This window comes from Strongylocentrotus purpuratus, unplaced genomic scaffold (assembly GCF_000002235.5).
Source record: "Strongylocentrotus purpuratus isolate Spur 01 unplaced genomic scaffold, Spur_5.0 spur5_scaffold_8, whole genome shotgun sequence".
NCBI classification, from domain to species: domain Eukaryota; kingdom Metazoa; phylum Echinodermata; class Echinoidea; order Camarodonta; family Strongylocentrotidae; genus Strongylocentrotus; species Strongylocentrotus purpuratus.
Genome location: NW_022145614.1, coordinates 13,590,193 through 13,616,740, shown reverse-complemented (window position 1 = coordinate 13,616,740; position 26,548 = coordinate 13,590,193). Strand labels below are relative to the sequence as shown.

The window sequence follows — 26,548 nt, the reverse complement described above, 5'->3', positions numbered from 1 at the left end:
ACATGTCACAGGTAAATCCTTGTTCACCTGCACCCAGTTCGGGGTTTATTGTATACAGGAGATTTTAATTAAGAAACAAGAAAAACCAAAAAAGGATATATCTAGACAGTAGTTTGAGTGAAAGATCTGGTTAAGAGGACACTTTTTTTTTTTTTTTTTTTTTTTTTTTTTTTTTTTTTTGGGGGGGGGGGGGGGGGGGGGGGGGGGGGGGGTCTCGAAATTTGAAAATGTGACATTTTGTTCCGTTGGGGGGGGGGGTAAGGTCACCTGTTTTAGGTCATCCATTGGCATATTTTTTTTATTTTTTATTTTTTTTTAATAAAAAATAAAAAATAAAAAAATTAAAAGGGGGGGGGAGTTTAAAAAAAAAATACACACAACATAAACATTAAAAAAAACTCAAGGGGGGTTTAACCCCCCCCCCCCCCCCCCCCCTGCGTACGCGCCTGACGGGGTTAAGCAAAATATTGCCGGTGTGAAAACAGTATAAGTTCTCATCATCTTTCTGTCTTTTCAGTAGCCACATTAATGCTTCAACGTATGACTGCGCATGCGCGAAGCGGGTTCTCATGTAATTTCTTCCAACGTCTCTCTCGTAAAATAAAGATCAACTTCAAACGGTAAGTTCTCGTTTAATCTTTCTATAAATAAATATTTGTTCCGTTGGCATCAATATAATCGTTTCATTTATGTAAGTTTGCCACGATTTGAATATTCTGTTCAACTTTGGTTATTAATGTTACAGAGGCTGTTTAACGATGAGAAAACAATAAAGTAAAGACTCAACTTCAGAACTTCTGACTCCGAATGCACTATTTTGTCGTCAAATAGCTCGAACCCTTTCAACGAAGAATAAGAATAAGAATAATGATAATGTTAATAATAATGGTACGCCTTCCCGGGAGGGAATGGTATAGTTGTATCTAAAATAGACACAGGAAAGGAGAATGAAGTTGATGATTCCTTAAGATAATTGACATGAAAATATCCAACAGTTATATTGCTATACCAATTGACTGGGACCTCCTATTTGACACTACGAGGAGGTTGTAATAAAGGGAGAATCTGTAGTCTGGTGATTTTATGAATAGATATGTTACAAAATCAACACAAGAGACGACAGTTTAGGAATACAAAATATATATCTGGAGCGATTAAAGAAAAATAACACAGCATTGAGGGTGACTAGCTACTAGTACTACCCTGCATTTGCATGGTCCTAAACAAAAATAAAACAAAGTCATAAGCCATATACAATGCTGAATAGAGCAATCATTAACATAGCCTATATTCTACTTTAAAAGTAGAATATATGTTAATGATTGCTAGAAAATTTCTCAAGTGTTCCTTGGAACAAACATTAACTGCCATGTTATTTGCATTCTCAATCAATCCATGAGGAAATAATTATACCTTAAGAAAACAACACGTACTCGACACATAATTACGAAGTTGAAAAATGCAGGAGACCACCATCTTAAGCCGGAGCTTGAACGTGATGGAAACTTATAACGCATACAAAAGGAAATAAATTAACTATAACAGCCACATATGGAAGAATCATTTTAGCGGCATGAAATAAAATGCGTCAAGTACATGAATGTGTATAATTACGTAAATGTATGTCTTTTGTGGAACATGTTATTTATGTTCTTTTATAAGTATGTGCATGGGCTAATATGTTTGCGAGTGCTTGTGTTTGGAGCGCTTATTTAATTATGATTTGTATGAAATAACTTTCGCTTCATGGCAGCCTTGAAAGAATATATTGTAGTACATGATTTATCAACTGTAGTTGGAAGAATATTCCATAGGTCAATGCCATGGTGTCAGAAAGATTTATGCACCGTTAGAAATTTCTGAGAGTTTCGTGTCGGATAAGAATGGATTGTGTTGTTTATCCCAAACAGGTTATGGAATGCCGGACTAAGTAGGTTATTGGAGTATAATTATGAACATACTGGACTGCAACCTGCAAAGTATTGACATAAACAAAACTGGCAATGTTTTCAGCTTCTGAAATAATGGTTCTGAGTTTGCGAGAAATGATCCGGTACGAATGCGAATAGCCGTTTTTTGCAATCGTTTTGACTTCGCACAACTTTCCCAAATATTACAATAAGTACTATATATGTAATTATTGTTGTATTATATAATGAAAACAAAACCTTTTGTGTTGAAAATTGTTTCATTTTACAAATAATTCCTACACCTTTAGACATAGATGTGTTAATATAACTTGAATGATAATTCCATGTTAGACATTCATCAATAATCACTCCGATAAACATAAAGCAACGCCTTTGTTCTAAAGGCAAGTTATCATCAATCAATAATTGTCATGTCTGCAGCTTGGTGTGCATTGGGGTGGTTAAAGTGCATAAATTGAGTTTTGTTTATTTTCAGAGATAACTTATTGCACTTAAACCATGTGGACTCTGTTAGTGACTCCTAATTCACTTGACTCGGTAACATTGTTGATGGTTGATGAAAAAACTGCGTAATATTTGTATATTATTATTATTTATATATTATATTCCACCTTCTGTACTAATAACCCTCTGACACGCAAACAAACCTGATCAAATTCTCAAACCACAAAGATATTTATGGCTTTCTTTGAAGGCGTCACTGTGCGACACCCTCCAACAGTAAATTCTTCCATACAATTTTTGTAATTTTTACAACCGTTTTCCATGAAATTAAGATATAAAACGTTTTTTTTTTAATGTGTAAGCACTTAAATGTTTGGAATTGTATATAGAGCCAATTCATTGCTTTGTGACGATATTCACGTAAAATATAATTAAATTATAATAATATGGTTGGGAGAATTAAGGAATCGATCAGATCAGTTTTCCCCAATTGTTATCATTAATAATGGTCAGTTTACACTCAAACTTTCAGAATATCTTACATCTTAGCAGAAGTTGAAGACAATACCTTAGCACCGTTTTCGCTCATCTGAACAACGTTACAAAGTCCATATAAGGTATTCATTAGTGTTTCAATGTTAATGTGTGAGTAAACATATTTGTGTAGTACCATATATCCCCGTACTATTATTAAAGTCTATCTGCTCTAGTTTGGCCAGGAGGGATGAGACCTCCCTGTGTGGTCACTGGCAGGTGGTTATCTCATCAAATCAGCTCTCAATTAACATAAGAAAAAAGGAACCATGGGGGGCAGGGGGGGGGGGCGGGTAGTGAGCACTAATGTTGTTTTTTGTTTTTTGGCTCAACCAGAGGGGTGGAATGGAGCTTCTTTTTTTTTACTCACACCCCCCCCCCCCCCTGCCCCTAAATCCGCCCCTGCATAAGGGATTAACGGGAACCGCTTAGGCATTGTTGGCTATAAGGCGCAGGTAGCTACAAGTAGTGCAGTCACGTTTCAAACGAAGGGGGGGTAAGTTGTATGTTTCGCTTGCTGAAAGCGATAACAGGAAGTTGTTCAAATATTCAAAATTATGTTTACACTTCTGGAATTAATATGGAGCAAACTAAAAGAATCTTTTTGAAATATTTACTCTGTTTTGCACTCATTCAATTCTTTACTTGATATATCAGAAAATTAGCATTGAAATATCTTTGACATTAAGTTTTTAGTCTTGTAATGCAAAATTATTTAGTTACAGGAAATGAAAAATGAAAAACGAACCAGGGACTTGTCTACCAAGTCCCTGAACGAACCTACTTGGAAGCAATGCTTGTTTGGTCTGATCAGGGACTTGTCTATCAAGTCCCTGGTCTGATGAAGGTTCGCACAATAATAATTAAAACTTTATACATTCATAAATTATTTTTGAAAGATTACGGAGAGAGAGAGGGTGGCCATGGAGGAATAATTTTAAAGTAGTACGATATGGCAACAAATCATACACGAGTCACAATTTCGATGTCAAAAGATGTTTGTTTGCGTGTGTAAAGAGTTGGTGGTAAGGTTTGCGCAAAAAAAGTGGCTTTGATCTTATAGACTGTACATACTATATTTATGTACAGTTTAATATCGAAGCCGTTTTGGGGGCAAACCATTTTTGTGTCTTTTCTTTTATGAATTGAATAATTTATTTTACCTCTTCGGGACATTTTGTAAACATTACATTAGGTAAAAATTGCTAAAGATAAAAGTGTGAATACAGTGCAAAAAAGGCAATAACCAGTAATGATATATAGGCCTACATGTGTGTTCATGCGCTGGCCAGTGAACTCTCACCCATAATTTCATACGGGAAAATTATACATACATGTGTTTAATAAAATTATAATTTTGGAGAATATATTCTCAAAGTGTGTACGTTTTATTGTTATGCACTGTTTTTATTCAAAGGGAAATGATTAAAGCTAAAAACATGACGCTTTGCAGCATCAGCTCCGACCAATGACCTCAATTTACAGGTCCCCGGTGCAACTTTAAGTATACTCACAATATTATAGGTCCTCAAACGAAAGAAATGACGAAATACGGGTTCCAATTATTCCATCTCACAAAACGGCTCAAATATTTCCCTAGTCCAAAATTTGGACGGTTCTTTGATCGCATGCACCACACCATAGACCTACCAACGCAATGCGACTCTAATTAATCACTGCTGTAACAACATTCTGTTTATATGTGATCTAATTGTGACTATAATGTTTATTATGCAAGAGGGCGCCAGAGATCATTGAAAAGAGACTGAATAAACCATACAGCCTGACAGAGGCACATGAATTAACCGTTTGTTGTGTTATTATTCAGGACTCCCTCATTTCAACTAACAACCAAAATATCACAATAACAAAATTACAAGGAACCTTATATCTACAATTAAGTAAACATAACGATTTAGAAGAGCATATAGTGAGAGGCTTTGTACCCAGCGGCGTCGCTAGACCTTTTTCAGTTGGGGGGGGGGGGGGGGGTTTAGAGGCCAACGATTACCGACAAAAGTAGCCACCAATTACCGACAAAATTAAATTTCCAATATCTACAAAGTCAACCCTATAAACCTGGGGCCGAAGGCTAAATTGTTTTTCCTATGGACTATCTATATTACTTGCATATGCGCAAAATGGTCATTTTCCTCATTAATATACGAATTATTTCTTAAATTTAGTCAGCATCATAGCTATATATTTCAATGCAGGCGCGGAGCTAGGATCTTATTTAGGGAGGGGCGGTAGTGAGCAAGAGAATCACTTAAAAGCGCGCTCATAAGGGGGTGTGGGTGATGAGCCTCCCGCGCGAAGCGCGGAAGCTTAGACGTTTCCTTAAATTATTAGGAAAAGAAGATGATTAATTGTACCGTTTTCGACTGGTAATCCTAGGCTGAATGAAGTTTCCCCCCTCCCTCCCGCGAGAAGCGCGAAAGCTTTGACGTTTCATTAAATTATTATAAAAAAAAAGAAGACGATTTGCTGTACCATTCTCGACTGTTTATCCTTTTCTGAATTCAGTATCCCCCCCCCCCGCGCAAAACGCAGAAGCTTTGACGTTTCATTAAATTATGAGAAAAAGCAGACGATTCGGTGTACTGTTCTCGACTCTTAATCCTAATCTGAATGAAGCTTCCCCCTCCCGCGCGAAGCGCGGAAGTCTTGACGTTTCATTAAATTATTAGAGAAAGAAGACGATTCGTCGTACCGTTTTCGACTCTTAATAAGCCCTATTCATCTGAATTCAGTTTCCCCCTCTCGCGCGAAGCGCAAAAGCTATGATGATTCCTCACATCATTAGAGAAAGAACACGATTCGTTGTACCGTTTTCGACTTTTAATAAACCCTATTAATTTTGTTTGAATTCAGTTTCCCCCTCTCGCGCGAAGCGCGGAAGCTCTGACGTTTCCTTAAATTATTAGAGAAAGAACACGATTCGTTGTACCGTTTTCGACTCTAAATACCCCTCCCCCCACCCCCCCCCCCTTTGGCGACGCCCCTGTTTGTACCCATATTCTCTCCTGAAACTGGTAGGTCGATTCATGAACGCTGCTGCGAACGTTCGCTTACATTACTAAATAATACATCGATATAATAATGTATGCACACCCCGCGCATGGTTTTTAGATCATTTCCGTTGCTATGGAAACAGATTAAGAGCATATTGTTGATCAATTATTTCCCTTTGATTGAGAGTAAAAGCATATCTTATGAGTATTAAATTCGATGGTTAACAATTACAACCCCTATCATTACATTCTATTTTGATGTATGAAGTTAAAGCGAACCCGGAAGAGACGTGTCAAAGTCTGGTCTGGAATGTAGCACTGTACAACTCTAGTTGAAACTTGAACAATCAGGAGATCAAGGGTTAACGGTTGATGTAGTGCAATGCATCACCAACTGTATGGCGCGAGCGTTTTGACGTAGTTAGCTCCTTCACTGCCTGGACCTGTTTCCGTGCGCGCGCCCAATCAGCTGAAAAAAATAACACACCGTCGACGCTAAAATGGAGACAACGGATGTATTTTCGGGGGTCGCACAGGGGGGGAGGGGCGGCCCAGTGCCCCCACTTTTTAAAGTACCCCCAATGTGCCACTTTTTACAAAGGAAAGGTGCCCATTTAACTTTGTAAGAAGCGCCCCTTTTGACATAGGAAAAGTGCCCCTTCCCCTTTTTACCTCTGATGAGTGTCCTTTTTATTTAGACACAAGCCCCTTTTCCTTCGACAATTTCCCATTTTCCTTTGCAACAAGTGTCCATTTAACATTCTCATGAATGCCCTTTTTAATCTCAAGTAAGTGCCCCTTTTCAGGTAAGAGAAGTGCTCCTTCAGCTCTGACAATTGCCCTTTTAAAAAAAAGCAGTAAAGGAGTAAAGATGGTTTGTATTTTGTAACCAAAAAGAACATAAAAATAATAAAACCTGAATTGAATCACATACAAATTATATTCCGTTCAAAGAAAATTAAAGTAAAGTTGGGGTTCGGGGGCTCGAACCCCCCCCCCCCTCACTTTTTTGAAAAAGTATGTTAAAGAGAAAAAGAAGGAAAGAGAGGGAAAATAATGAGTGACCTGCCAATGTTACAAATGACGATTCAAAATATGCTCATCTTGCCGTAATTAAATGCCTGAGAAAACCTAATCTTACGGGGGCTCCGCCCCCTGAACCCCACCAAGGGCCCTAAAGCGGGCCCCTGGATGCTCATCTGACCGTAATTAAATACCTCAAACCTTTGAGCTTCCGGGGGCTCTGCCCCCTGGATGATTATCTAACCGTAATTAAATACCTAATTCCCTTGGACTCCCTGCCAATTAGTGACCTGCCAGTGTCACAAATAAGGTATCAAAATTATGGTTATTTAACCGTAATTTAATGCCTAAAAATCCTGAGCTTCCGGGGGTCAGCCCCTGGACCCTCGCCGGTGCAAAGCCCAAGGACCCTACCCCAATGTACGCCAGGCGCGGATCCAGGATTTCTCAGGGGAGGGGGCCCAATTTTTTTTTTTTTTTTAGCTCCCGAAAATTTGAAAATCGCGTCGGCCGAAAAGTCGCTCAGTGGGGGAATTTTTTTTTTTTTTTTTTTTTTTTTTTTTTTTTTTTTTTTTTTTTTTTTTTTGGAGGGGGGGGGGGGGGGCTCTCGAAAATTTGAAAAATTGCACCCCCCCCCTTGAGTGCCAGGGGGGGGGGGCATCTCCCAAAAAAGCTAAAAAAATCACGTGTTTTTACATGTTTTTTTCCCAACCCCCCTCAGACACTCCCCTTCGCCCCGGTCCGCGCAAGCGCGGAACATGGTGCGTCGCCGCCATTTCATATTTTACTCCAGTGTTTGTCCCCCCCCCCCCCTCAATCCCCTCCACATTTTAGAAAAGGATTGACGCCCCTGGTTGAATGTTATGGGAATCGGGTGTATAAAGGTGTTGTGTGTTTGTTCGGCTATATGAGGGGCCTGTTTTGTGTGTGTGTGTGTGTGTGTTTTTTTTTTTTTGGGGGGGGGGGGTGAAAATAATAATCTATCTTCAGGGGTAGTACTTTATATCCTCTATTCAAAGATTACTCTCATTTTATGTTCAATCCACTGCTTGATTTAAGTTTAATGTATATTTTGAATAATGTTCTTTTGTACACTATTTTCTATGGCGAAAAAATGTACACATTTAGTTTTGACTTGTAACCGATTTAAGTTCTGAATGATGTAGGCCTAACTTGTATCAACTTTGTTTTTATTTGTACTACTTCTATTTGGAAAAATAAACGTTTCATAAAACAAAAAGAGAAAGAGGGAGAGAGAGGGGATGGAGAGGGGGGGGGGGGTCTGACAGACACACACACAAGTAGACGGACACAGACAAAAAAGGGAAAGGAGTGTTGAGTGGAAAAATTTCCAATACATAAGATATGGATTTTAAAGTGAATATTTGTCATCTGAAGAATTAAAAGAAATGACATGGCAAGAGCCGTGAAGCAATTCAACAAGTGAGTGTTTTGTCATTAATTTTCAAATAAATGTGTCAGACATAAACCTGTCAGAAAGAACGGTATACGAGATAAATCTACTTCTACGTGAATATTATAAAATGAATATCTTACTTTTCTGACCCAATAGCGTTTAGATAGGACGTTTATTCTGTTGTGCCGAATGGGGTAGGCTTGGTGCAGGTGGGATGAGTTATGTTTCAGTGCCCTCCATACCCCCCTTCTCTCTTCCTCTCTTACCCCCCCCCCCCCATCCCCTCCCTGTATCTCTCACAGTCTCTTTCCCCTCTCTCTCTCTCTCTATCTCTCTCCCATCTCCCTTCCTTTCTCTTAATTCCCCTTTCTTTCTCAAATGTCTAGTCTTTCCCTTATATATATAAATATATATATATATATATATATATATATATACACACGCTTCCTCCTCTTGTTATCTTGAGATTTTGCCAAACCAATCATAATGAATTGAGAAAATGAAATCTTGAGTAGTTTGGACCGCAAGGAGATTTTTTCCCGCAGAAGGTTATATAACACACATTCACTGCTGAATAGCCATTGGTATAAAGTGCTCATCAACACAGTAAAACGCAAATCACAACATTCATATGACAAGATATGACAAGATTTTTTAATCATTGAGTTGTCTAATCAAAGTTTAACAAAATAATTTTTTTTTAAATATGCATCCTTTAAAAAAAAATTGTGAGAGGGCAAATCCAAGATTGTTTCTCCAGTCCAACTATAGGTCAAAAGTCAATCTTGTCTCATGCCTGTATATTGTTAACAGCCCTATCAATGCTATGATCTGGGGCCTGTTGCATAACGCTTGAATAGAGCCATGGTATTAATATTATTATTATTATTTATATACTGCGCTTTTCCCAGAGCGGCCCAAAGCGCTTACAAGAAGAAGAATTCTACAAAAAATGAAAACAAAAACGTACAGAATCCTAAAAATCTGGATTACAAAAAGAAACGTTTTAAGTCCCTTTTTGAATGAAGAATCTCCAGCTAAATAAGCATGCGACACCTGTTCTACACTTCTTCACATAATAGCAGTGAAGGGATGTTCCACAGCAATTGTTGGGGGTAGAATGAGGAACTGTATATTTTGTCCTCTTTCTTTGTCCGTCATATTCATAGTGACATTTTATCTTGAAGTCACATACAACACTGGAACATCATGCACGCCGCTTTGAATTTATAAAACCAAGGATTCCTCCACTGAACAGTAATAATGCAAACCAATGCAATAAAAGTCAAACAGAGACATCTTTAATATGAAAATATGTATTTTGTTTTAATATTGTGCATACAAATTATCCAGTTTTCAATAAAACAAGGGAAATGTGTATAAATAGAAATGAAACTTGATAACAGATTGTTTTAAAACAATTAGATGACTGATGATTGTTTTACCTGACTGCTAATAAAGCATGTATATGCTTGCAGGGGATAGACGGCTTTAAGTTCTCTCCGAGGGACTTGGTAATGAGGATTAGTACATTACCAAATGACACAAGCGCATTGACTATAGGTTTCAAACCTGGAATCTCTCGGTTATGAGACCACTGCTCCACCACTGAGCCATCGCACCTCCTGACTGAGTACCCAAGTAGTGTGCTGTGTAATAATAATAATAACAATATTCTGTGTTTATATAGCGCTCAATACATCGATCCAACGATGTGCCTAAGCGCTTTACAGATATATTATTACCCCGGTACATGTACATAAAATGAAAACTTGATGGTTGAAAAATGAAATCAACATACATGAACATGGAGTTCATGAGTACATAAATACATTTTATTTGTGCAATAATCTAGCATAAATACATTTAGTAACTTTGTGTATCATAATACTGCAGCATTCATTCTACCTGAAATCAAACATTGAAATGTGAACATCACATTGTATTTACCAACCCGATCAGATATATGTATGTAAATTGTTTAATTTTTGACCTACTACTCTACCATAGCACTTTATTAGAAAACGGATGAGTATCAGAATATATTTTGCCTTGGTAAAATGCTTTATCTCATTTTTCCAGACCTGCCAACCTCTGGAGTTCAAAAACTGTATTCTTTATTCCCAAAAGTTGTATTTTACAGACAAAGTTATATTCTTAAAAATAAACACGGACTGATACGCGGATCAATGCCTCTTACAGTTCCTACATACTAATACAGGAAGAATTTTTTTTAATGGATCATTGGTTGAATATGCATGATTTCGTCGCGACTGTTGAGTTTGATGAACCAATGAACATCCCTAAATTGCTGATGTAAGATGCTTGTAGGATACTTTAGAGAACAGAATGGGCATTTTGCCATTGAAAATGACACACACACAAACAAACAGCAACAACAACAAAATTATTATAAAACAAAATATATATAAAATTAAAAAAAAAAAAAAGTTTTTGTTTTTGTTTTTTTGTTTGTTGTTAAAAATCATATTTTATTGAGGAAAATCGTACTGTCGTATTTGCTTCTAAGAATCGTACAAATTACGACTAAATCGTACTGGTTGGCAGGTCTGTTTTTCCCTCAGCATGAATGCTATGAAAACTTACGTAGTCCTGTATTAAGGCATTTTGATTCAGTTGGCAATAGACATGACAATGGCATGAAATTAATATGTTATCACACTTTATCAAAGATAGTTTAGTACATGATGGGTATGCATCATAGTCTACTGTCACACCAGCTTTGGCCTAGCAATGCCATAAATATTGCACATTGGGTATAGATACATGAACTATAGTGCAACCTTGTTATGAAAACTCCTTGGGAACAAGAAAATTAGCTTGTTACATGGAAACCCTGTTAAGACTCGTTCTGATATAATGCGGTAAACTGCAGCATTTTCCCCTTTTTTTGATAAAGATGTAAAGTGTAATGTACTTTATATTTCTATATCTTATAATATGAATTGTGTTGCACATACACTAGTCCACCCCAGGACTGTTCTGGTTAATTGAGTGCACACCCCATAGCACACACACATACATATTATACGCACATGCAGAATAGTCGTACCGAGATTTTTTTCGGGGAAAGTGAATCACTGGGGTAAGTGAATCACTGGAGTAAGTGAATGAGCGCGGTAATATGACTGCGCCATCTGTTGGTTATGTGAGGGGGTTGCGCAAAAATAAAAATCGTCCAGAACGTAGACTACACATACACCTGTAGTTGCCATTTATATACTTTTTTAAAAAAATATATAAAGCCGCGGTTACCACTTCATATCTGAATGAGTCTTGAAAGATAAACTTGAGTTCTGGTAAAAAAAAACATTTAAAAATGAATTCTCACAGAATCTAACAAAATTTACACTGAATGTTCAAGATTACAAATAAATGTCATGTGCCAAACAATTTTGGAAGAAAATGTATACTGGCTCAGTAATGAGCATATAAAGACAAGGAAATCAAGGTAGTACTACTAGCCCTAACACCATTTGTGTTGTCCCATATACATCTTTCTGTGTACAGTGATTGTTACTTTACCAAGACTGGGCCAAATTTATGATGATTTTGATGACTCCAAAACCTTGCAGTACACACCAATACTTACATGCTATATGATCAACTTTTTCTGATCCATTCAACACCTTTTCTTTCACAATGCAATCGCATTACCAGAAATCACCTTTATCTTTAACATGTATAGATCAGGACCCCGTCTTACAAAGAGTTGATATCAATCACAACTATATGTACATATTAAAGAGATTTAAGAGAAGTTGCAAACTTGCGATTGATAATACAGGACTTGCGATTGATTTGATTCAATCGCAACTCTTTGTCTATTTAGGTCACTAAAACGAAGAAAAAAAGTGGCCACTGTAGACAATTAGCCTTTCTAGGCAGGTTCTACAATACACACTTTTCTCTTGAGGAAGACAAAATACATGGCCGCTATAGACAGGTGGCCTTAATAGAGAAGTGTCCATTAAGACAGGTTTGACTGTTCATGTATTTTTCCATCCAGAGAACAATTTCATTGATCAAGGTTGCAAGCTCTGCAAGCTCTTGTTATTTCTTCTCATTTAGATTTTGCAAATTCTTTGTTCTGTAACCTTCCAAAAAAAGATGTCACAAAACTTCCACGACTTCAAAATTCTGCAGCCCGCCTATTAACATTCACTAAGAAATCTGATTCAATATCACCAATTCTCTGTTCTCTCCATTGGTTGCCAGTTGACAAATGGATTATTTTTAGAATTATGTTACTAGTTCATCATTCAGTTAACTCTCTTTCTTCCCCTACATACCTGAGCAACTCTGTTTCAAAATACAACCCCACACAAAGTCTCCGCTCCTCATCAGACACGCTATTACTTAATCCCTCTACAAATACGCCAACTGTCGTCAACAGAAACATTCAAATTACAACTGAAAACTTATTTGTTTCTTTCGTTGTAAATATTGTCATATTCTAATTTACCATGTCTAGGAGAATTTCGAATTTTGTTTTTCGGTTTATTGTTTTTTCTTTCTTAAGTCTGTTACATGTCCTTTTCTCTAAGCGCCATGAGCACCGAAAGGTGGACCTGTGCGCTATACAAGTAGCCACCCTTATTATTATTATTATTATTATAATCTACAATTATAAATGGAAAAACAAAACAAGAGAAAATATAAAATAGGCAATGAATTTGGTACCGCTGACAAGTCTCATGGCAAAATGTGAAAAAAATATTGGCAAAGTGAGTTGAAATTTATTTGATTCTGTACTCAAATATACATGTAGGATGCATTCTCCTGAAGAAAAAAAGTTCCAACAAACTAGTCACATTGTCTGTTGAGAGCCAGAAGGGTGTTAACTCTAGGTAATTGGAGTTTTGATGTGGACCCGAGTGCAGGAATGTGTGGTGTCACTCGAGCAGACTTCGGTGTTGACTTCGGTGTTGACTTGCTCAATGTAGAAGTCAATCAACTGAAGTCCATCCAAATAACGAGTGTCTTCTAAAGCACCGGTACCCATCAGCTTGTGTGCTCTATTTCAGTTATTAGCGCGCTTTTGCAAACACAACGGAAGGCAAAGATGACAGTAACTTGAGCGAAAAAACATTGCGCGAACCAGAATTTTCTCCGTCCTCTTGATTTTCACGACCGTACAGGACCATTATATCGTTCGTTCCCTAAACACGACGGAAGAGCTGTATCCCGTAATTCTCTCGTCGTCTATGCTTCCACTGTGTTTGCGAAAGCACTCTATTAATGGAGTAGATGGTCCATGTGTGGAAGACTACATGAAGTCTTGGTATGATGGATCTTGGTATGACAAATCAAAATACCCTCAAGGTACCTTATCACAGTCCGGAGTCTCATCTGGAACAACAGCGGACTTCAGCGTTGACTTGTTCCTTGCTGAAGTCAATCATGAAGTAGATCCTGGAGACGATCTATGTCTGGACGTCAACACAGGGTCCTGCGTTTGACGGAACGGATCAGAGACACTGTAGAAGTACCTAATCAAGATCTGGAGTCGCATCTGGAACAACAGCGGACTTCATCGTTGACTTGTTCCTTGTTGAAGAAAATCATGAAGTAGATCCTGGAGATGATCTATGTCTGGACGTCAACACAGGGTCCTGCGTTTGACGGAACGGATCAGAGACACTGTAGAAGTACCTAATCAAGACCTGGAGGCTAATCTGGAGCTTCACCATTGGTAGGTGATGTCCCCTGAAAAGATTCTGAAGCTTTTGATGGAGCGACAAACTTGACGCTCCGAACACGTTTACCTCCTTTCTTGATCGCAGAATCTATCGTTGGCTGAAACAACTGCAAGGCATCCTTTGTACCCCAGTACGTTGTCTTTGAAAACTCATCCTTCACATGTATAAAGACATGGCAATTTGTTATCTCTGCAAGCTGGTGTCCCTTCTTCAATATACCCTTGACTCGATTAGACTTGGCCTTGCAGCGCAGCCTCTGACTTCCCAAGAACTGCAGCCTCTTGTCGACAATCCTGTTTGAAACAATCGGGAAAATATCACTTACATTTTATAATTTAATTTTGTTCAACCCATTGCATGTGAATTTGATGTTAATAAAGAATACATTTCCAGACTCAAGCCCAAGGTATTTTTGGCTGAGTATTCAATGGGTTAAATCATGCAGATTAAAGGTTGCAATATGGGACAAAATGTGTACATGAAGGAAAAAAATGACAATCATATTATTAACTATTTTATTTAGGTTCAAAACGTGATAAATAATAATAATAATAATCTTTTAAAGTCCACTCCAAATTTTATTAAACCGAAAATGAAAATTCTTTTTGCCCAATTGATCGTGAGTCCGGCATCCACTGAGCAGCGCCAGATCGACGTTGCTCTATCCCTTATTGTTGAACGCCAAAAAAGGTAGCAGCAACTCCTGTCTTTTAACGTCTTTTGATATGATGCGGCCGGGGTTCGAACCCATGACCTCCTGGTTGTGAGGCGGACGCTCTACTGACTGAACCAACACACCGGTCTTTTAAAATTATCCCCTTGGTCTCACCTTTTACCATAAACTCAGTCCTGTAAGACGATACAGCTTGATATGATTAAAGGGAGTGATGTCTCCTACAGTTTCAAGGGAACAAATTCAAATTATGTATAACTACCCCTAGAACCAAACCAATTATTGCTTTTAAGAAGTTTCTAATATTCCTTGTAACATCCCATCTTTAATCGTAGTTTATCCATGGGACTGTAAATAGCATGTTTTCAAAACCGAGACAAGCCCCCAAGTTCTGTATAGATATGATTAACCCAGGAACTTACACAGTTTTCTCTTTGGTGTTCCCTGGTAATATTCTTGCCTGATCCTCACTCACAGTTCTGCTTTCAGCAGGTGCTTCCAACTTTTACGGAAAAGGATTGGTTGGAGACCTGCAGGGAGTAGATTCCGGTGAAGACTGACCTGTAGCTAATGCTGTTTGAGATGTGGATCCTGCCAATGATTCATTTGCTGAGCTTGAGATCAGCAATTCGTCGTTTGATGTGTCGTCTGATCCATGCGACTCATCATCAGGTTCCAATGGAGCGACAAACTTAATGGTCCATATCGGTTTGTCTTCTGCCTTGATTAGTGAGTCTACATGTATCATTGGCTGAAACAACTGCAATGCATCACTCGTACCCCAATATGTAGTCTTTGAAAACTCGTCCTTCACATATACGAAGACCTGGCATTTCGTAAGTTCCACAAGCGCATGGGCCTTCTTGAAGATACTTTTTATTCTTCTACATCGGGACTTAAAACGTAGGCTGCTCTTTTCCCTGAACTGGAGCTTCTTGTCTACAAACCTATTGTTGAAAGAATTGGGAAAAACATCATAAACAACTTCAAAGCACATGAAAAATAATTTATTCATTTTGCCATTTTAAAGTTTTTTAAATGACATTACAGCAACCATACAAGAGTCATTAATTCTAATTGAATTTAGAACAAACTTTGTTTTTTTTATTATTGTAGTGCCTCTCTTTTGAGAATACATTTGATACACTGTATTACAAAGTGAGATTTCCTTTGAAAATTGATATTACACTTGCAACTTACACTTTTTTCTCTTTGATGGTGATTTGTGGTATCTTGGTTTTGCTTGGAGTACCCTTTTGTGGAGTTGACTTTTGTCCAGCCCTGCACGGAGTTAACTCTGGTGTTGATCGGTTTGTAGATCCTTGCGATGATTCACATGTTGAGGATGGCATTAATTCTTCCCTTGGAGTGCCCGACCCAAGGCACCCTTCAAGATGCCTATCAATGTCCAAAGCTTCACAGGGAACTGCGCCCCGGGACTGTTCAGGACTTGATGGAGCAACAAAGTTTACACTCCGAACACGTTTACCTCCTTCAACGACAAGCAGGTCCATCTTCGACTGAAACAACTGCAACGCATAACTTGTACCCCAGTATATAGTCTTTGAGAACTCGTCTTTCACATACAAGAAGGCCTGGCACCTTGTAAGCTCGGCTAATTGGTGAGCCTTCCTGAAGAGACTCTGGACTCTATTCCACCTTGCCTTGCAACGACGCCTGCTATCTTCCACGACCTGCAGCTTCTTGGCTACAAACCTGGTATGAAAGATGGGAAAATATAACTTAATTTGATTTTGTAAAGATTTTCCAATGAAATTGTAATTGTATCATTAAAAGCAACATCACCCTTATTATAACATTAATAATCTTTGATTGAATGTTAAAGATACAAAGCTTTATAGTATAAATTTCCATTTCTTAAAGGTAAAGACCAGTTATGGTCATGCGATTGCATTGTGAAAGAAACGTTGTGGAATCGATCAGAAAAGGTTGATCATCTAGCATCTAGCATCTGCAAGGTTCTGGAATCATCAAAATGATAAGAAATTTGGCCCATTCTTCGTAAAGTTACAAGCACTATACACAGAAAGATGTATATGGGACTACCCTATATCTCTCACAGACCATGAGAGAAACAAATTTACCAAATATATGAATTAGTAGGCGGTTTCCCGGCAAATTTTTTATCATCATGTATTAGTCAAAACATATTCTTTCACATGAATGGTAATGAGAGCTTCCATTTCATTTTTTGAAATTGGGGCGTTTCCAATACTGGTCTTTACCTTTAAAAGAATCTTTGTACATCTCTGTAAATCTCCAGTCTAATAAAACAAGTCAAAAGTAGTATATCAAATGTTCTTTTCAACTTTCCCTAAATGTAGTCCTCCAAAAGCTTTTGGGAAGCAAAACAATAAAGGTCTCTAGTATGGAACTTTTTACAAAATAGTGAGTTTTCATTGAAAAAATAATGACATTCAATTTTTTCCAAATGTAAACACGATCATTCTATTTCAAACATTCATGGATTGCTATTCTATAATCTTATATCTATAACAAATGAAGAAACATTTAAACTGCTTTTACAAGTCACTACCATGTAAAAATCCAATTAATTCTTTTAAATGATATTTGTCTTCAAAAAACTGATACTAGCAACTTACACTTTCTTTTCTTTTGCGTTGACCTGTGGCATTCTTGTTGTGGTCTGGCTCGAACTTCCCCTCGAGACAATCGATTCCCGCTCCTGGGCAGTCAACTCATGCATAGATCGACTTGTAGAACTCAAGTGCAGATCGGGATCGGGATCAGGAGCTTCCACGTTGCCCGGGATTGCACCCCAACTCCCTCAGAAATAAGAACACCTCACTCTTTGTTAGTTCAGCAAGTTGGTGGGCCTTCCTGAAAATACCCTTGATTCTATTATACTTGACTCTACTTCGATGAGAGCTGTCTTCAACAAACTGTAGTTTCTTGGCAAGACACCTATTTTTAAAGAATGGGAAAAATATGTGTATTAAACAAATTTAAAAGCACAAACACTACAGTATTTTTTTTTCCTGCATAGAATTTTAACAAGGGGGGAAAACCTCTAATTCCAAAGTAAAATGCGCCAAAGTAATTATCTTTATGTTTTTTTCAAAACAAAATAATTGACATTCCTTAAATTCAATTTACAAATAAATCTAAATTCTAAAAATATACAACAATAAATATATAACAATTAAGTTCAACTTAATAAGTAAATATTCAACAATAAATCAATGCTAATATCATGCAATGATATACATATACTTACACTTGGTTTTTGTGCTAAACGAACCCTTAAAAGTATACGGGCGGTTTCGTTTAACCGTTTAATAATAATCTGAAAAAGTGAAAATACAGTATTTGTAATAGTGCTGTAGCTCGGAACCCTGCTGGTCTTCAGACTGTCGGGCTGAGCATTCCCAGCCCCGGACTATGGCACAAATTGGGTCATCCTGATAAACAGAGACCAGTAATAAACAACATAAAACATGTCTTATTATTCCTCATCTGAATTTGATATCATGATTAACCTTGCAAAGTTACTCTGTGAAGATAGCTGATCTGTGACGTGTTTATATATGCCTTTGCAATGCAATGTTTGCACATGTCAGGGAGAGAGCTCCCTGCATGTATCATTGCCATATGAAATTATGTGGAAGTGTGTATCACACACACCCAAGACACACCCTGCAATGAGCTGATCCAAGTTAGTGACCAATCAGGAAGGTTCTCTAGCTATGTGGGTGGAGTTTGATACCAGCATAAATTACAGGTTGGTGACCGCGCGTGCTTTCACCGTACCCAGTTCAGTGGGAGGTCAAGAAGCCACGCCCACATGTGTGCATGTGACAAGCATGAGCTCTCCATCTGTGTGTATGTACAGTGTATTTGGGCGCCGGAGGTTTGTGTGTACATGTGTGTGTGACTGAGAGAGCATGCATGGGCTAGCATGTCCCTGCATGTCCCTGCATGGACGAGGCAGGGACACGAGTAAAGAAGTAAAACAAGTGAGACTAGATAGAAAGGGTGGCTGTGTTAATCGGCTGAATTGAAGAATGATCAAAAACTTAAATTACTCACAATATCCAAGACTTTGTTTATTGATATTTCTAAAACTTCAATTATTATTGTTATCAATATTTTTGTATTTTATTTATATATGAACATTATTTTAGGGGGCGAGTCGGCAAGGGATGGATATTAATATTGAGAGAGAGAGAGAGAGAGAGAGAGACTCGGGGGAGAAGGGATGTGAGAGGAACTGACCATCGAATGTGTAAACATTTAGAAAGTTGTGAGCTGAGAGTGCAGTAATAAGAAAAGGTACATGAGCGATGAACACATTGCAGAGAGAAGGGAATAAAGAGGGTGAGAAAAGAGAGAAGGGGGCTGGTTGTTTTATTGTTTACAAATTCATTCATGGGGATTACTGCTGCCAGAAAGCTGGCGCGCAGCGGCCATGGTGTAACATTACACTGCGGTTTCTTTGATTATCTTTATCATCGGCTATTAGCACATTCCAATATGTATGCAAATAACGGTTAACCGGAGCGAGAAATGCTAAACGGTTTTGATGAATGCGGTCGGATGACCGTCGGTTAAACGGTTTGACTCAGGCCTACTTCTCTCTAACAATGATTTGTGTTCTAGACTGCTTCTCTTTAACAGATGAAGCTGTGGACCAACCCTCTTCATTCAAAACTTAAAGGTAATACAAAGTTTTGGGAAATTTTGAAAATTGGGTGGAAAGTGATTCTTTACAATTTTTATATAATTATTTGGATGCCCCTGTGGATGTTTTATAAGCAGTAGAAAATTTAGCCTCTAAAACATTTCTGCTTTCAAGAAAAATTGATACAAGGTTACCGGTGCTCCCAGTAAATTTTGTTAAATTACAAATAGCATCTACGGTCGTACAATGGTAGCTGCGACCATGAACATCTCAGAATATGTAATTGTGATATGGCACTGGTTTTTTTAACTATGACCAAATAGCTTAATGACCCTTTGACAGCCTGAAACTTTACAAAGATAAAGAATTGGAAATCAGTTACAACTTTTTCTTGTAGCATGGACCTAGGTTAACCTCCCATAGCTTAACGAAAAAATTTCAGCGTTGCTTTATGTGCATGAGGTATCCCTGAACAGCCAATTGTTTACGGAATTTTGTAACAAAATTGACATACCTATTTGGTTGGAGCCGAAAAAAATATATACCCACAAGCAATATGTTTTTTTTCTATTGATGATTAATGAGCATGGGTGGATCTTAAAGAAAGTTAACAGTAATCTGAATTAACTCCTGTATTTTGATAGAACAGTGCAATTGAAAATGGTGTTTCGGACGTTACATTTTCCGTAAACAATGTAGGCCCTCATTTAACCCACTAGAACAATCATTTAATGAGATTGTTTATGGTTTGAATAAGCTTATTAGTTACTCCAAGTCATTAAATTAAAAGAAAATATAATTTAATTGTAGTAGCGCTTATATTATAAATATATTCAAAATTTGAAAAAGTTGTCTCATTTTCCGTAAACAATTTTGTAACGTCCGAAACAACTTTCAATTTGAAGTAGCAGAAAATATATGAACTGCAGGACCTATCTTTCGTAACATCTTTTAAACATTTCATGGCGGCTACCCACCAAAAAAAAGAAATTTGCAATACATCATTACAATACTATTTTATAGTTAAAACCAATTTTCCGTTAACAGTTGTAACGTCCGAAACAAATGTAACGTCCGAAACAAAAAATACCAAATAAATGATGATAATCCATATTTGAGGGTATCTGGAGTGAATAAATCATTATGAAATAAGTTATTATAAGTCTTAACACAAGTCAAAACACAAATCAGGTCTTTCAAATCCAATAATTTTGTGTAAACTCAAGAAGGGTGTTTCGGACGTTACACTATTTGATTGTTAACACATAGTTTGCAAATTTCAACTAATTTTCGATCATATGTGCAAGTTACGATTTCACAATGCACACTCCTGTTAAAAACACTATTTTGATGATTTCATTTAGATCTAAACATAAAAATATGAAGAAATATGATGCAAAAAATCAAATTTTCCGTAAAATATCTAAATTTTCTGCAAAATTGACTTATAAAACATAAATATTGAAGCCACACTTTGTGGTGCAAGGCATTCCTGGCTGCTTTAGTATTTCCTAAATTGTAATTTATCAGAAAAAATCTCAATAAAAGTGACTCATAAAAATTATTCAGCCATTTTAACAGCACTTTCTGTTATGCTGTTAGCACGTTTCGGATGTTACATTAAACTGTTAACAGACATTTTCATATTTTAACTAGTTCAAATGAGGGGCAAAGATAGATGTGAGAATAGCATATTTCAATTTTTTAACCTCTCCTCTTGCTATTTACATTGCTGTGTGTTTGCAAATCATCACGTTTTCATTTTTACAGAGGTTGTTCCAAATTATGTCATATAACCAAAGATTGTATGGTCAATCTAAACTATTTGGTAGGTTACAAAAACTCAAAATCACCCACTTAAGCAATACCCAGTGTACATGTACATGACACGGGTGTGATACAGGTATATAAAGTTGATAAAATCAAGCAAATTAAAATGTTTTTCTAAAAATTTATGGGAAATATGGATTTTCATTTGAAAATACCTTTTAAAAAGGGCACTCAGTACACGTAACTAATCTGTGTAGAAATTACATACATGTATAAAAGAAAAGGGCATTACCAGTATACCTTATTTAATGATCCTATACACATGTAGTATCTTCCTCAAATGTATGCATACACAAAATGTATAAGCTAGTGTAGGGATTTATTTTGAACTTCTGAAACTCCCCTTCATATCCATGATTCATCCCTTTCTTAATAGGTCATCCCTCATTCACATTCACCCTTTTCATCCACCACCCTTTCATCTGTCTATCTCTCTCTCTCTCATTGGTTTCAATGTTCACCTGATGCAGTCAAGCTTATATAGTATAATTTACATATACTATGGATATTCAATATATACCCTTTGTTTATGTTTGAATATTCAAGAATACTTTGTGATGTTGATTTATACTTGTATGAGACTATATGAATATTTATTGATTTATTCTACTTTGCATGGAATGTATGTGGAATGCTACATAGAATGCTGTAATGCTTTTACACATTAAAGGGATCCGGTAACTTTGCCTCAGATTCTGAAATAAAATTCTGGATTTAGCTCATGATGCAATGATAATTATACACCTTTAGGTCAGTCAGGAACCCCATGACTTTTACAAGCCGATCGCCTGTCCGATTATCAAGATATTTATGATTGGAATTAGAAATTTTGAAAACCGTTCGCCTGACGGTTTTCATAACACTACAGTCTATTGGGGAAAACGAGTATGGTATAACCGGTCACTCAAAGATTTTTACTTTTTTGAGGCACTTCTTGATCATTTTGAAGCGCGATTTTTTTAGGGCTTCAACGTTACACCATATCACAGACACTGATAACATGTAGGACCGTGTATCTCAGATTTAACATTGTTAAACGATCCCTTTAAAACCTGGTCAGTTAGCTAGTAGTTATCAATCCTACAACATGTCTGCTAGGCTGCCTCTGTGTTAAGAGTGCTAGGAATTATCTGTTAGAACCGCAACCCTACACTAGTGTGAAATATAAATGGGCTGTCCGTTTTTTTTTTTTTTCCTCTACGAAATGTCAAAGTTGGGGGTGCGGCGCTGCGGCCTTATCGCCGGCAAATACGGTACATGTTTAACCTACACTGTATATTGTTTGTCACCTGTAATATAGGCACAGCAAGAGTTAAGATCTATCAACCAACCAAACGACCAACCAATCAATCCATCCATTCATCAATCGGTCATCAATTAAATAAATAAATAAATACTTATTTAAGAGCATTAAAACATATTGTCGTTTAAAACAGCCTCCTAATACTACATAGTGGTGAAGGATGATTGTTACTACGGTAGTATTATAACCTAAACATACACAATTTTAAAATACATCAAAAATGTCTCATTCTCGAGATGTACATACATTAGGATTCACTTATTTCTTATTACCGTACTTACATGACTGGGGGTACTTTTTTATAGTTTTAGTTTTTTAAAGATTTGTCAATGTTTTGCTTACATAAATGTATGTGTTAGTGATATTATTGAATGACACACTATATATATAGTTGAAGGCAAAGAACATTAGCAAGCTGATTAAACATCTATATTGTAAAGTTTGTAGAAATTGATGATCTCATTGAAATGTTAACATCGTGTAACATCCAAAACAAACCATAGTATACATTTCACACTGTTGTTCATAACATGCAATAAAGAGTATGTTTCTAAGTGAATTTTCTAAGGAGTTTTGATGACTACAATTGCTATTAGCTTCATATTTCACTCTATTAGATCACATAAGCATTTTTAACTACCGGTACACGTTCTTGAAATGAATAATATACCTTACATAAATTGAGTGGTCGATGAAGACAAACTTGGTATAAAAGTCATGTATGTGCTAAACTAATTATAACTGCACAATTTGTTTCCATAAATGTTACAGAAGTATTTTTCTGCAAACAATTAATGTAACTGAGGTCAATAATACCTAAAGAAAAGCAATTAAATTGAATAAAGTTATAATGTTAACAGTGTGTAACGTCCGAAACATCAGTGGTGTGCCATATGAAAATTATAAGCAATGCACTGGTTCCCAATTTGTTTGCATGTATTTACCTTATATCATCAGTTGTTATAATAAAATAAGTTTGACCTAAGAAAAAAGCATTTTACCTATTGAAATAAAAACTTGTTATTGTCTAAACCCTAATTTAGAGCTATTTTTCACTTTCAAGGGATACAAAATCTGTATTTTTCAAGATAGAAACTCAACAATTTGCATGAATAATCTCTGAAACATATTCTTAAAGACCCAACATATTTAAAGGTGTAGTTAATAACAAATGAGTTTTATATCACAGTTATTAGATATGCTATAGTTCACAATAAAATTGTAAAAACTCAAAGTATTCATATCTGGTGAATAAATAACGAGATAGATTAAGGTCCAGAATTTGCATTTCTCAAAAATATGATTAGTCCTGATCCTAAAAATACAAGTTTGAAGTTAGTAAACATAATTTCATTTTGGACCCATTTGTGGACACATTTGGTATAAGTTAAAAAAACCAGTGCCATATATAATTTCCGAACGGGAATAGCTAATCGGTCGATTTTAGCCAATAAACACTGTTTCATAGCTTAATTAATATCTTGACCTTAAGAGGGAGCTATACAATATAAAGAGTTTATTATTCACAATTACGTAACTTTAGGCTCGATTTCAACCGCGACAACGATCACTGAATATTGTAGGATCGCATATGCTTCCAATATGTTCATTTGAACCAAATTCATGACCCAATACCAAAACTTTGTATTACCTTTAATAACAATTTAATTCAGGTGAAAGCAGAAAAATCAGAGAAACCAATTACTGGAAAGTTTTATTAAAAGATTGGACAAATGGTTGGAAAGTTTTGAATGTTTGAATGTTGAGATCACTAAATATTGAGTGAATCCCAATTTGAAAAATGGGTCATCTGACTACGATGTCTGTGTAGGACAACCTTCCAATCGTTTTGTAGTGTAACTCATCAAAATTACCACTTGTCCCCAAACTAGCCGAGTATTTTTTTCGTTAACCGCAGCAAAAAAAAGAAAATTTGGTACCTCCTCTGTCATCCTGTTCTCCATCTTCTTCTGAAAGCTGTGAACCTGAATCCTGATTGCACTCCTGGAAAGTTGGATTTCCATCTGAGGACAAAAAGTAATTTAAAAAAAAAGTTTTGTAAGGGCAATTCAAAAATTTGTTGGGTATTTAAACATTAACCCATAACCTACAGGAACAGGCTGGCTCCCGTATTACGTCTATAAGAATGAGAGAATTCAGTACGCAATGGGTTAAATTATAAACAGTTTGCACTTGTCTACAAATCGTTTTACTTTTTATTCTTTCTTAGTAAGATATACTTTAAGTTGATTAATGGCATGATGGCGATAATTGCTTTCATAATTTGCAAGTTTGCATTTATTCTTAATTAAGCAATGGTTAGAATTACAACTAAGAAATAAACTACCGGTAGATAGATTTGTAGTTATCACGAATATCACAATTTTCAATATCCATTAGATGTAAAACTCTGTAAAGAGTAAAATTACTGTCACAGGAATTACAAAACTCAAAAGAACTCTCTATTGTCATCTACCGTATTTGCCGGCGTATAGGCCGCAGTATTTTTGGAAGAGAAAATATCAAAAAGTCGGGGTGCGGCCTATGCGGCGAAAGAGTAAAAAAAGTTTTTTTTAAATTTTTTTAATTTTTTTTAGTTTCGATTTATGGCGCTATGCCTGGCAATGTCTCCCAGCTCAGTAATCAGTGTGTTGACTCACCACTCGGAAACTACAACAACACTAAAATTTGACTGTCATCTTGGTTTGAAAGTAATCTTTCTAATAGATCTCAATATGTAGTTTATAATAATAGTTCCTCAAATTTGTTTCTATAACAAATGGTGTACCACAAGGTACACCACTGGTACCATAGGTACTTTATTGTTTTTAATTAATGATCATACACATTCTTCTAAAAACGACATTGTTACTATTATTTGTGACAAGTTTACAAGCAAAAATCAGCGCCTTTAACTGCACCTCGATGTTAAATAAAGGTCCTTCCACGCGTGGGTTTTCGGCAGCAAAACAACAACAACAAAACAAAAAAAACGATTATCGGGGGTGCGGCCTTATCGCCGGCAAATACGGTACACCTCAAAGAGTCTTAACTCGACTTTCTTGCAATTCTACAATTTTACAAAACTTTAAAATTGACCTCTACCTTTAAAAAAAAGTTGTGTATTACCCGACTCAGATGAGCTTTCTGTCTTTACTGGCACATGTATCTGCATTTGAGCTCCATCATCTTGCCAGGTATCCTCGTCATTGAGCTCTTGCTTGATGTAAACGATCTGGTACCCATCTCTCTCTGATGTTTGGGGCTCCTCGTCAGGCATTTCCTCCTTTATCTCTCTCATGGTGGATATTGCTGGACTCTCCATCATGAAGGATGCAGGGGGGTACCCTTCTCTCTCCGATGTTTGGGGCTCCTCGTCAAGCTCTTCCTCCTCTATCTCTCTCATGGTGGATATTGCTGGACTCTCCATCATGAAGGATGCAGGGGGGTACCCTTCTCTCTCCGATGTTTGGGGCTCCTCATCAAGCTCTCTCATGGTGGATATTGCTTGACTCTCTATCGTGAAGGGGGCCGGGGGGTAGCACAGTTCCTGTAATTGAAATAAGAAATACAATACGGTATGGTATAGACTAGACCAAAAGCTTCAGTCTCTGATATTGACGGTTGATCCGCTGAGATTACCAACCTAACAATCTCTTGAACAAGCTGAATAAGTGATACAAGACATCAGAGTTCTTGTTTGGCCTGGTTTTTGAGGGCTAATTTTTCGGTTTGGTCTAGAGCGTGGTGAACTTTTTTTTCTTCCCCGTCCAGTATCTTATTTTCCGTACTCTTGGGGCCACAAGCTTGTGAATACCAAACAATTTCTTCTTGGAGGAAATGCCAGTAAAGCTATGACTTACCGATTGGTCTTTTTGGGTCACAATCGATGAAGCAAATGTTTCACTATCCCCCTTGCTCAGATTTATTATTTTTTTGAGTTCTCTGTTCTCCTTTTTAAGCTCATCTATTAAAGACTGCCTTTCACTACAA

At 36.8% G+C, this 26,548-nt stretch overlaps 2 protein-coding genes across 2 annotated transcripts; both read right to left on the bottom strand.

Annotated features, from left to right (window-relative positions):
* Positions 1-12,978: 12,978 nt before the first annotated feature.
* On the bottom strand, positions 12,979-17,495 carry LOC115920352. Its single transcript, XM_030976001.1, has 4 exons — positions 17,384-17,495; positions 15,960-16,475; positions 15,182-15,706; positions 12,979-14,379 (listed from the first exon to the last, which is right to left on the bottom strand). Exons 1-3 carry the CDS (start codon positions 17,485-17,487, stop codon positions 15,265-15,267), a joined length of 1,062 nt encoding a protein of 353 aa, XP_030831861.1. The 5' UTR covers positions 17,488-17,495; the 3' UTR covers positions 12,979-14,379; positions 15,182-15,264.
* Positions 17,496-17,570: 75 nt separating this feature from the next.
* LOC115920361 lies at positions 17,571-26,091 on the bottom strand. The gene is made up of 3 exons (XM_030976020.1): positions 25,685-26,091; positions 24,496-24,579; positions 17,571-17,705 (listed from the first exon to the last, which is right to left on the bottom strand). The coding sequence occupies exons 1-3, from the start codon at positions 26,049-26,051 to the stop codon at positions 17,596-17,598; spliced, it is 561 nt and encodes a 186-aa protein (XP_030831880.1). The 5' UTR covers positions 26,052-26,091; the 3' UTR covers positions 17,571-17,595.
* Positions 26,092-26,548: the final 457 nt, after the last annotated feature.